At 56.5% G+C, this 12,337-nt stretch overlaps 1 protein-coding gene across 1 annotated transcript in view; it reads right to left on the reverse strand.

The window, feature by feature from the left end:
• The window catches only part of LOC116936863 (phosphatidylinositol transfer protein beta isoform-like), a 68,429-nt gene that overhangs the window by 11,601 nt on the left and 44,491 nt on the right, over positions 1-12,337 (reverse strand). Inside the window, exons 5-9 of the mRNA XM_076057706.1 lie at positions 11,116-11,123; positions 8,267-8,341; positions 7,360-7,443; positions 5,031-5,108; positions 3,105-3,215 (exon numbers count right to left, since the gene is read on the reverse strand). Coding sequence (XP_075913821.1) covers positions 3,105-3,215; positions 5,031-5,108; positions 7,360-7,443; positions 8,267-8,341; positions 11,116-11,123 — 356 coding nt within the window. The remainder of the gene's footprint in view (positions 1-3,104; positions 3,216-5,030; positions 5,109-7,359; positions 7,444-8,266; positions 8,342-11,115; positions 11,124-12,337) is intronic.

A 12,337-nucleotide genomic window follows, 5' to 3' on the forward strand; every position in this document is an offset into this window, starting at 1 on the left:
CTGTGTGTGTGTCTGTGTGTGTGTCTGTGTGTGTGCCTGTCTGCGTGTCTGTGTGTTTATCTGTGTGTCTATGTGTCTGTGTGCCTGTCTGCGTGTCTGTGTGTGTCTGCGTGTCTGTGTGTGTCTGTGTGTGTGTCTGTGTGTGTGTCTCTGTGTGTGTGTCTCTGTGCGTGTGCGTGTCTCTGTGTGTGTGCGTGTCTCTGTGTGTGTGTCTCTGTGTGTGTGTGCCTCTGTGTGTGTGTGTGTCTCTGTGTGTGTGTCTCTGTGTGTGCGTGTCTCTGTGTGTGCGTGTCTCTGTGTGTGTGTGTGTCTGTGTGTGTCTCTGTGCGTGTGCGTGTCTCTGTGTGTGTTTGTGCCTCTGTGTGTGTGTGCGTGCCTCTGTGTGTGTGTGTGTCTGGACCACTGGGACGGGTTCCACAGGATTGGAAGGCGCTAGGGCCTCTTAAACCCCTCCACCTCCAACTCAATTATCATTGAACACGCGCGCTGGGACACAAAACATCTAGAAATATCCAGCCAAGCCTGTGCCGGAAGGCGGGAGAGGCGTCCGTGACGCGTCTCCTGGCCAAACCCTGTTTTTGTTGGCCAGGAGAACCGGGACACCGACACCCAAACCCTCGGGGTTTAACTCCACAAGTTGCAAAAAACAAATAAGCCACTCTGGGTGGCCCACGGGTAAAGTCAAAACCGTCGCTAATAACAGCAGCCCGGACCGCTGGACGGGTTCCGTGGGATTGGAAGGATGCCCTGGTGGTCCCCCCTTCTTTAAGAAGGGGGACCGCACAGACCGTAACAACTACAGGGGCATCTCACTCCTCAGTGTGAGGCCCGGGAAAGGTCCTGGCAAAAAGGATTATTCAACATCGCCTTGCCAGGCACGCTGAGGGGGAGAGGCTTGCGGAGCCCCAATGCGGTTTCAGGAAAGGGCGGTCCTGCACAGACGCCATATTTTCTGTCCGTCTGCTGCAGCAGAGGTGTAGGGAATTCCAGCAAGACCTACGTCTCTGCTTTATTGACCTGGTCGAGGCCTATGATGCCATCAGTAGGTCCTGGGCCTCTGGGTCGTTCTTCGTGCTTTTGGAGTACCTGACCCTCTTGCTCACGATCATTAAGGACCTTCATGATGGTGAGCGGGCCCGGGTAAAACTACGTGGCCGGGAGTCCGAGCCATTCCCTGTACACCTTGGGGTGGGACAGGGATGTCCTCTGGCTCCCACATTATTTAACATCTATTTTGACCACGTAGTTCGTGAAGCCTGCAATGGCTGTACCGGGGGAATCTCCATTTGGTACAGATAGGAGGCTGATTGATGTGTGTGCGTCTCCGTGTCTGTGTGTGTCCCCGTGCGTGTCTCCGTGGGTGTCTGTGCGTGTCTGTCTGTGCGTGTCTGTCTGTGCGTGTCTGTCTGTGTCTGTCTGTGTCTGTCTGTGCGTGTCTGTCTGTGCGTGTCTATCTGTGCGTGTCTCTCTCTCTGCGTGTCTTTCTGTGCGTGTCTCTCTCTGCGTGTCTCTCTCTGTGCGTGTCTCTCTCTCTCTGCGTGTCTCTCTCTGTGCGTGTCTCTCTCTCTCTGCATGTCTCTCTCTGTGCGTGTCTCTCTCTGTGCGTGTCTCTGTGCGTGTCTCTGTCTGTGCGTGTCTGTCTGTGCGTGTCTCTCTCTGTGTGTCTCTGTGCGTGTCTCTCTCTGCGCGTGTCTCTCTCTGTGTGTCTCTCTCTGTCTGTGTCTCTCTCTGTCTGTGTCTCTCTCTGTCTGTGTCTCTCTCTGTCCGTGTCTCTCTCTGCGCGTGTCTCTCTCTGTGCGTGTCTCTGTCTCTCTCTGTGTCTCTCTCTGTGTCTCTCTCTGTGTCTCTCTCTGTGCGTGTCTCTCTCTGCGCGTGTCTCTCTCTGCACGTGTCTCTGTCTCTCTCTGTGTCTCTCTCTGTGTCTCTCTCTGTGCGTGTCTCTCTCTGTGCGTGTCTCTCTCTGTGCGTGTCTCTCTCTGTGCGTGTCTCTCTCTGTGCGTGTCTTTCTCTGTGCGTGTCTCTGTCTGTGTGTGTCTCTGTGTGTGTCTCTGTGTGAGTCTCTGTGTGTGTCTCTGCGTGTCTCTGTCTGTGTGCGTGTCTCTCTCTGTGTGCGTGTCTCTGTCTGTGTGTGTCTCTGTGTGTGTCTCTCCGTGTCTCTCTCTGTGCGTGTCTCTCTCTGTGCGTGTCTCTGTGTGTGTGTGTCTCTCTGTGTCTCTCTGTGTGTCTCTGTGTGTCTCTGCGTGTGTCTCTGTGTGTGTGTGGCTCTCTGTGTGTGTCTCTCTTGTGTCTCTCTCTCTCTGTGTGTCTCTGTGTGTCTCTGAGTGTCTCTGCGTGTCTCTGTGTGTCTCTGTGTCTCTGCGTGTCTCTCTCTCTGTGTGTGTCTCTTTGTGTGTGTATGTGTGAGTCTCTGTGTGAGCCTTTGTGTGTGTCTCTGTGTCTCTGTGTGTGTGTGTGTGTCTCTGTGTGCGTCTCTGTGTGAGTCTCTGTGTGAGTCTCTGTGTGAGTCTCTGCGTGTCTCTGTGTGTGTCTCTCTGTGTCTCTGTGTGTGTCTCTCTCTGTGTCTCTGTCTGTGTCTCTGTGTGTGTCTCTGTGTGAGTCTCTGTGTGAGTCTCTGCGTGTCTCTGCGTGTGTCTCTGTGTCTCTGTGCGTGTCTCTCTGTCTGTGTGTGTCTCTGTGTGTGTGCACCTTCTGTATGAAACTCTCCACTTTGTCTTGCACCCCCCACCACTTGAACTTGATGGTCACCAGCTTGTAGGCACACATGTGGGGGCAACTCGTACCACTCAGCAGCTCCGACTGTGTGTGTGTCTCTGTGTGTGTGTCTGTGCGTGTGTCTCTGTGTGTGTCTCTGTGTGTGTGTCTCTGTGTGTGTGCGTGTCTCTGTGTGTGTCTCTCTGTGTGTGTGTCTCTCTCTGTGTGAGTCTCTGTGTGTGTCTCTGTGTCTCTGTGTGTGTGTGTCTCTGTGTGTGTGTGTCTCTGTGTGAGTCTGTGTGTGTCTCTCTGTGTGTCTCTGTGGCTCTCTGTGTGTCTCTGCGTGTCTCTCTCTCTCTGTGTGTCTCTATGTGTCTCTGTGTGTGTCTCTGTCTGTGTCTCTGTGTGTGCACCTTCTGTATGAAACTCTCCACTTTGTCTTGCACCCCCCACCACTTGAACTTGATGGTCACCAGCTTGTAGGCACACATGTGGGGGCAACTCGTACCACTCAGCAGCTCCGACTGCACACAGACACAGACAAAGGTCCCCCGTGTAGCCTGCTAAGACTGTAGGGGGCAAGTGCTGTTCGCAAGCGGCTACCGGCACTGTGGCCACACACACAGTGACACCTACACACACACCACACACACACACACTCCCACACCACACACACACCCCACACACACACACCCCATACACACACACACACCCCACACACACCCCATACACACAGTGACACCCACACACAGTGACACCCACACACACACCACACACACACACCACACACACACACCCACCACCACACACACAGTGACACCCACACACACAGTGACACCCACACACACACACCCCACACACACACACACCCCACACACACACACCCCACACACACACCCCACACACACACACACCCCACACACACACACACCCCACACACACACACCCCACACACACACACCCCACACACACACACCCCACACACACACACCACACACACACACCACACACACAGTGACACCCACACACACACACACACCCCGTGACACCCACACACACACACACCCCACACACACACACAGCCACACACACAGCCACACACACACAGCCATACACACACAGCCATACACACACAGCCACACACACAGCCACACACACACCCACACACACACACACCCACACCCCACACACACACACACACAGTGACACACACACCCCACACACCCACACAGTGACACACACACCCCACACACACACACCCCCACCTACACACACCCCCACCTACACACCCACACACCTACACACACACACCTACACACACACACCCACACACACACACACCACCCCACACACCCCCACACACACCCACACACCACCCCACACACCCCCACACACACCACCACACCCCCCACACACACCCCCACACACACACACACACCCATACACCCCACACACACACCTACACACACACACACCCCCCACACACACCCCACACACACCTACACACACCCCACACACACACCCACACACACCTACACACACACACACCCCCACACACACCCCACACACACCTACACACACCCCCACACACACCACACACACACCACACACACACCCACACACCCACCCCACACACACACACCCCACACACACACCACACACACCACACACACACAGCCCACACACACACCACACACACACCCCACACACACACACCCCACACACACCACACACACACCCCACACACACCACACACACATATCCACACACACACACCTAAACACACACCCCCACACACCCCACACACACCTACACACACACACACACCCCCCACACACACACACCCACACACACCCTACACAGCCCCCCACACACCCACACACACCCCCACACACACCCCCCACACACATACACCCCCCACACACACGCCCACACACCCCACCACACACACCCCCACACACACACACACACACCACACCCACACACACCCACCCCACACCACACACACCCCACACACACACACCCCCACACACACCACACACACCCCCACACACCCCCACACACACACCCCGACACACACGCCCACACACACCACCTACACACCCACACCCCACACACCCCCACACACACCACCCACACACACCACACACACCCACACACACACCCACCCACACACACACCCACCCACACACACACCCACCCACACACACACCCACCCACCCACCACCCCCCCCACCCACCACCCCCCCACCCACCACCCCCCCCACCCACCACCCCCCCCACCCCCCACCCCCCCCACCCCCCACCCCCCCACCCCCCACCCCCCCCCCCCGGGGTACCTTCCACTTGGGCCCCAGGGGTCCCCTCCCGGTCTTGGTGGAGCTCACCAGGCTGGGGTCCTCCTCCTTCTTGTAGTCCTGCACCGGGTGGGGGGCACAGGTAGAGGCAAAGCTCCCCCAGGTAGCCCACACGCAGCCTAAGATAAAGGCTGCAGGGGCAAGTGCTGTTACACGTGTCTCCCCCCGTGTCTCCCCCCGTGTCTCCCCCCACCCCGTGTCTCCCCCCGTGTCTCCCCCCACCCCGTGTCTCCTGTGTCTCCCCCCACCCCGTGTCTCCCCCCGTGTCTCCCCCCACCCCGTGTCTCCTGTGTCTCCCCCCACCCCGTGTCTCCCCCCACCCCGTGTCTCCCCCCGTGTCTCCCCCCACCCCGTGTCTCTCCCCGTGTCTCCCCCCACCCCGTGTCTCCCCCCGTGTCTCCCCCCGTGTCTCTCCCCGTGTCTCCCCCCACCCCGTGTCTCCCCCCACCCCGTGTCTCCCCCCGTGTCTCTCCCCGTGTCTCCCCCCACCCCGTGTCTCCCCCCGCCCGTGTCTCCCCCCGCGTGTCTCCCACATGTCCCCGTGTCTACCCCACATGTCCCCGCATCCCCCCGTGTCTCTCCCCGTGTGTCTCCCCGTGTGTCTCCCCCCCGTGTGTCTCCCCGTGCGTCTCCCCCGTGTCTCCCCGTGTGTCTCCCCCGTGTCTCTCCCTGTGTCTCTCCCCCGTGTCTCCCCCGTGTCTCCCCCGTGTGTCTCCCCGTGTGTCTCCCCCGTGTGTCTCCGTCTCCCCCATGCGTCTCCCCCGTGTCTCCCCGTGTGTCTCCGTCTCCCCCGTGTGTCTCCCCGTGTGTCTCTGTCTCTCCGTGTGTCTCTGTCTCCCCCGTGTCTCCCCGTGTGTCTCCGTCTCCCCCGTGTGTCTCCCCGTGTGTCTCTGTCTCTCCGTGTGTCTCTGTCTCCCCCGTGTCTCCCCGTGTCTCCCCGTGTGTCTCCGTCTTCCCCGTGTCTCTCCGTGTGTCTCCGTCTCCCCCGTGTCTCCCCCGTGTCTCCCCCGTGTGTCTCCCCGTGTGTCTCCATCTCCCCGTGTGTCTCCGTCTCCCCCGTGTCTCCCCCATGTGTCTCCGTCTCCCCGTGTGTCTCCGTCTCCCCCGTGTCTCCCCCGTGTGTCTCCCCGTGTGTCTCCCCGTGTCTCCCCCGTGTGTCTCCGTCTCCCCGTGTGTCTCCGTCTCCCCCGTGTGTCTCCCCGTGTGTCTCCCTCGTGTCTCCCCGTGTGTCTCCGTCTCCCCGTGTGTCTCCGTCTCCCCGTGTGTCTCCGTCTCCCCCGTGTCTCCCCGTGTGTCTCCGTCTCCCCGTGTGTCTCCGTCTCCCTCGTGTCTCCCCGTGTGTCTCCGTCTCCCCGTGTGTCTCTGTCTCCCCGTGTGTCTCCGTCTCCCCGTGTGTCTCACCGTGTGTCTCCCTCGTGTCTCCCCGTGTGTCTCCGTCTCCCCGTGTGTCTCCGTCTCCCCGTGTGTCTCCGTCTCCCCCGTGTCTCCCCGTGTGTCTCCGTCTCCCCGTGTGTCTCCGTCTCCCCTGTGTCTCTCCGTGTGTCTCCGTCTCCCCGTGTGTCTCCGTCTCCCCCGTGTGTCTCTCCGTGTGTCTCTGTCTCTCCGTGTGTCTCCGTCTCCCCGTGTGTCTCCGTCTCCCCCGTGTGTCTCCCCCGTGTCTCCCCGTGTGTCTCCCCGTGTGTCTCCCCCGTGTGTCTCCCCGTGTCTCCCCGTGTCTCCCCGTGTGTCTCCGTCTCCCCCGTGTCTCCCCGTGTGTCTCCGTCTCCCCGTGTGTCTCCGTCTCCCCTGTGTCTCTCCGTGTGTCTCCGTCTCCCCGTGTGTCTCCGTCTCCCCCGTGTGTCTCTCCGTGTGTCTCTGTCTCTCCGTGTGTCTCCGTCTCCCCCGTGTGTCTCCCCCGTGTGTCTCCCCGTGTGTCTCCCCCGTGTGTCTCCCCGTGTCTCCCCGTGTCTCCCCGTGTGTCTCCGTCTCCCCCGTGTCTCCCCGTGTGTCTCCGTCTCCCCGTGTGTCTCCGTCTCCCCTGTGTCTCTCCGTGTGTCTCCGTCTCCCCGTGTGTCTCCGTCTCCCCCGTGTGTCTCTCCGTGTGTCTCTGTCTCTCCGTGTGTCTCCGTCTCCCCGTGTGTCTCCGTCTCCCCCGTGTGTCTCCCCCGTGTCTCCCCGTGTGTCTCCCCGTGTGTCTCCCCCGTGTGTCTCCCCGTGTCTCCCCGTGTCTCCCCGTGTGTCTCCGTCTCCCCCGTGTCTCCCCGTGTGTCTCCGTCTCCCCGTGTGTCTCCCCGTGTCTCCCCGTGTGTCTCCGTCTCCCCGTGCGTCTCACCGCCTGGCTGACGACGGAGTTGTCCGCTATGTCGATGGGGACGACTTCCACCGAGTTCCAAGTCTCGGGATCCAGCCCATGCACCTGGCGGACAGGCCGTGGGTCACGGACGACTCAAACATCACCGATGCGACTCTCAAGAGTTTCCATTTTGTTACCAGCGGTGTCCAGGGGCCTCACTGTGTAGCTCACTGTGCAGACAAGCGACCTACCAATCATCATCATCATCACCACCACCATCATCATCACGTGGTGATGGCACCACATGGCTGATATCATCACAAACACACATACACACACACACAGACACACACAGACAGACACACACACACAGACACACACACAGAGACACACACACAGACACACACACAAACACACACACAGAGATACACACACACAGACACACACACACACAGACACACACACAGACACACAGACACACACACAGACACACACACAGAGACACACACACAGACACACACACAAACACACACACAGAGATACACACACACAGACACACACACACACAGACACACACACAGACACACAGACACACACACAGACACACACACAGAGACAGACACACACACACAGAGACACACACAGAGACAGACACACACACACACAGACACACGCACAGAGACACACACACACAGACACAGAGACACACACAGACACACACACAGAAACACACACAGAGACACACACACACAGACACACACACACACACAGACACACACACACAGACACACACACAGACAGACACACACACAGACAGACACACACACAGACAGACACACAGACACAGACACACACACACAGACACACACACACAGACACACACACACAGACACACACACACACACAGACACACACACAGACACACTGCTCCTGTGTTGAGACTCACGTTTTCCGTCTGCCCCATGTCCGGCTTGTGCCAGGTCTCGATTTTCAACTGGAAGTTGTCTTTCATGTACTCATTCTGGTGGTGGGGGGAGAGACAGACAGAGGCTGTGGTCCATCGCACACACACAGATAAACACACACACAGATAGACACACACACAGATAGACACACACAGATAAACACACACACAGATATATACACACACACAGATAGACACACACACAGATAAACACACACACAGATAGACACACACACAGATAGACACACACACAGATAGACACACACAGATAAACACACACACAGATATATACACACACACAGATAGACACACACAGATAGACACACACAGATAAACACACACACAGATACACACATACAGATACATACACACACAGATAGACACACACACAGATAGACACACACAGATAGACACACACAGATATATACACACACACAGATAGACACACACACACAGATAGACACACACACAGATAGACACACACACAGATAGACACACAAAGATAGACACACAGATAGACACACACACAGATTGACAGACACACACACAGATAGACACACACAGATAGAGACACACACAGATAGACACACACACAGATAGACACACACACACACAGATAGACACACACACACAGATAGACACACACACAGATAGACACACACACAGATAGACACACACACAGATATATATACACACACACACAGATAGACACACACAGATAGACGCACACACAGATAGACGCACACACAGATAGACGCACACACACATAGACACACACACAGATAGACACACACAGATAGACACACACACAGATAGACGCACACACAGATAGACACACACAGATAGACACAACAACAACAACAACCGCCATTCGCCACTAAGTGGCGGTGACGTCACCACGACGCTTGTGCCAGGCTATGTGCACCCTGAGGCCACGTGAAGTGTCGAACGCCCGCTGGCAGGAGGTCACGGGGCAGACCCAGGTGCCACGGGTCGACTGACTGAGATGACTGGCTGATGCACCACCTGTGCCCCCTACTGTGCCAACCTGCGGTGCTTTAGCCACCCGGCGCTCCGCTCGCTGTTGTGAGCGTCGCTCCTCCGCCCTCCGTTGTTGTTGGAGGGCGACTGCCTCCAACTGCCCAGTAGCATCCTTCACGAGCCTCCTCCACAGAGGCCGATCTTGACACCGCTGGTACCAGTCATCGGCAAGTCCACTCAGCTCCACGTCCTCCTGTACCACATCACTCCATCTCTTCTCTAGCCCGTGCCGCGCCCGCTTAGCCCCCTCAATCCGGCCAAACAAAAGCTGTTTCGGCATGCGGTGGCTGGGCATGCGGGCTACATGACCCAGCCATCGCAGCCTTGCCTGCCGGAGGAGCTCACCGATGGGACCCTGCCCAGATCTTTCAAGGATTTGTGAGCTCCTCACACAATCCAGTCTGGTTAAACCCAGGATGGATCGTAGGCAGGCCAGCCTAAATGTTTCTAACCGGCGAAGATGTTCCATTAGGGGGGTCCACGTTTCGCAAGCGTAGAGAAGGGAGGGAATGACCGTGGCCGAGAAGACCTGAAGCTTAGTGCGGAGCGACAGACCAGGTAGCTTCCACACAGCGTTACGCAACCGATGAAAAGATATTGCCGCTCGACTGATTCGGAGTGAGACCTCTGCTGTTAAACTGGAGCCAGTCATAAGCACACTGCCCAGGTATGGGAAACTCTCCACTCTCTCCACAACTGCCCCATCACCGATTGGGAGTTGTGGGGGTGGAGTGTCCGATGGTACAAAATACCCAGGCAGGTGCTTAGTTTTGGTGGGGCTGATGGTAAGGCCCCACCTCTTAGTGGCACGCTCCAGTCTCAGCAGCAGCGTCTCCAACTCCTCCTCTGACTGAGCAGCTATTACCAAGTCATCAGCATACATAACGTGGTTGAGCAATAGGGAGCCATCCCTTGACCGCACCCGGGCATCGATTAGCCTCCCATTATATCTGTACCATATGGAGATTCCCCCGGTACAGCTATTGAAGGCTTCACGAACTACGTGGTCAAAATAGATGTTAAATAATGTGGGAGCCAGAGGACATCCCTGTCGCACCCCAAGGTGTACAGGGAATGGCTCTGACTCCCGGCCACGTAGTTTTACCCGGGCCCGCTCACCATCATGAAGGTCCTTAATGATCGTGAGCAGAGGGTCAGGTACTCCAAAAGCACGAAGAACGACCCAGAGCCCAGGCCTACTGATGGTATCATAGGCCTTGACCAGGTCAATAAAGCAGAGATGTAGGTCTTGTTGGAATTCCCTACACCTCTGCTGTAGCAGATGGACAGAAAATATGGCATCTGTGCAGGACCGCCCTTTCCTGAAACCACATTGGGGCTCCGCAAGCCTCTCCTCAGCGTGCCTGGCAAGGCGATGCTGAATAATCCTTGCCAGGACCTTTCCCGGCACACTGAGGAGTGAGATGCCCCTGTAGTTGTTAAAGTCTGTGCGGTCCCCCTTCTTAAAAAGGGGGACACACACACAGATAGACACACACACAGAGACACACACACAGATAGACACACACACAGATAGACACACACACAGAGACACACACACACAGATAGACACACACACAGATAGACACACACACAGATAGACACACACACGTACACACACGTCCACACGTACACTCACGTACACACACACACTCACTCACGCGCACACGTACGCGCACACACGCACGTACACACACACGCGCACACACACACGTACACACACACACACGTACACACACACACACACACGTACACACACACAGACACACACACAGTGAGTGTGTACGTACGGTGACGACTTGGGGTGGAGACGGAGCCCAGTAGAGGGATGGAGCACGGAAGCACGCACACACACACGTGGGTGTAGGTGTGTGTGTGTGCGTGTGTGTGTGTGTGTACGTGTGTGTGGGTGTATGCGTGTGTGTGTACGTGTGTGTGTGTGTGTGTACGTGTGTGTGTGTACATGTGTGTGTGTACGTGGGTGTGTACATGTGTGTGTGTGTACGTGTACGTGTGTGTGGGTGTATGTGTGTGTACGTGTGTGTACGTGTGTGCGTGTGTGTGTGTACGTGTGTGTACGTGTGTGTACGTGTGTGTGTGTGTGTACGTGTGTGTGTGTACGTGTGTGTGTACGTGTGTGTGTACGTGTGTGTGTGTACGTGTGTGTGTGTACGTGTGTGTGTACGTGTGTGTGTATGTATGTGTGTGTGTACGTGTGTGTGTACGTGTGTGTGTATGTGTGTGTGTACGTGTGTGTGTGTGTACGTGTGTGTGTACGTGTGTGTGTACGTGTGTGTGTGTATGTGTGTGTGTACGTGTGTGTGTACGTGTGTGTGTACGTGTGTGTGTGTGTATGTGTGTGTGTACGTGTGTGTGTGTACGTGTACGTGTGTGTGTACGTGTGCGTGTGTACGTGTGTGTGTGTGTATGTACGTGTGTGTGTATGTACGTGTGTGCGTGTGTACGTGTGTGTGTGTACGTGTGTGTGTGTACGTGTGTGTGTACGTGTGCGTGTGTACGTGTGTGTACGTGTGTACGTGTGTGTGTGTACGTGTGTGTGTGTACGTGTGTGTGTACGTGTGCGTGTGTACGTGTGTGTGTGTATGTGTGTGTGTGTACGTGTGTGTATGTACGTGTGTGTGTGTATGTGTGTACGTGTGTGTGTGTGTGTGTGCCCGCGCGCGTAGGGAGGGAGAAACATCCAAGTGGGCAAGGTTAGATTTATAATCATCACAATCATCACCATCATCATCACCATCATCACCACCATCATCATCATCACTACCATCACCACCATCATCACCACCACCATCACCACCATCACCATCATCGTCACCACCAACACCAACACCACCACCATCGTCACCACCATCGTCACCACCACCATCACCACCACCATCACCACCACCAACACCACCATCACCACCATCATCACCACCATCATCACCACCATCACCACCACCAACACCACCATCACCACCATCATCACCATCATCACCAACACAACAATCA

Source organism: Petromyzon marinus, chromosome 84, assembly GCF_048934315.1.
Source record: "Petromyzon marinus isolate PM22_M1 ecotype Great Lakes invasive population chromosome 84, UKy_Petmar_22M1.pri1.0, whole genome shotgun sequence".
Taxonomy (NCBI): domain Eukaryota; kingdom Metazoa; phylum Chordata; class Hyperoartia; order Petromyzontiformes; family Petromyzontidae; genus Petromyzon; species Petromyzon marinus.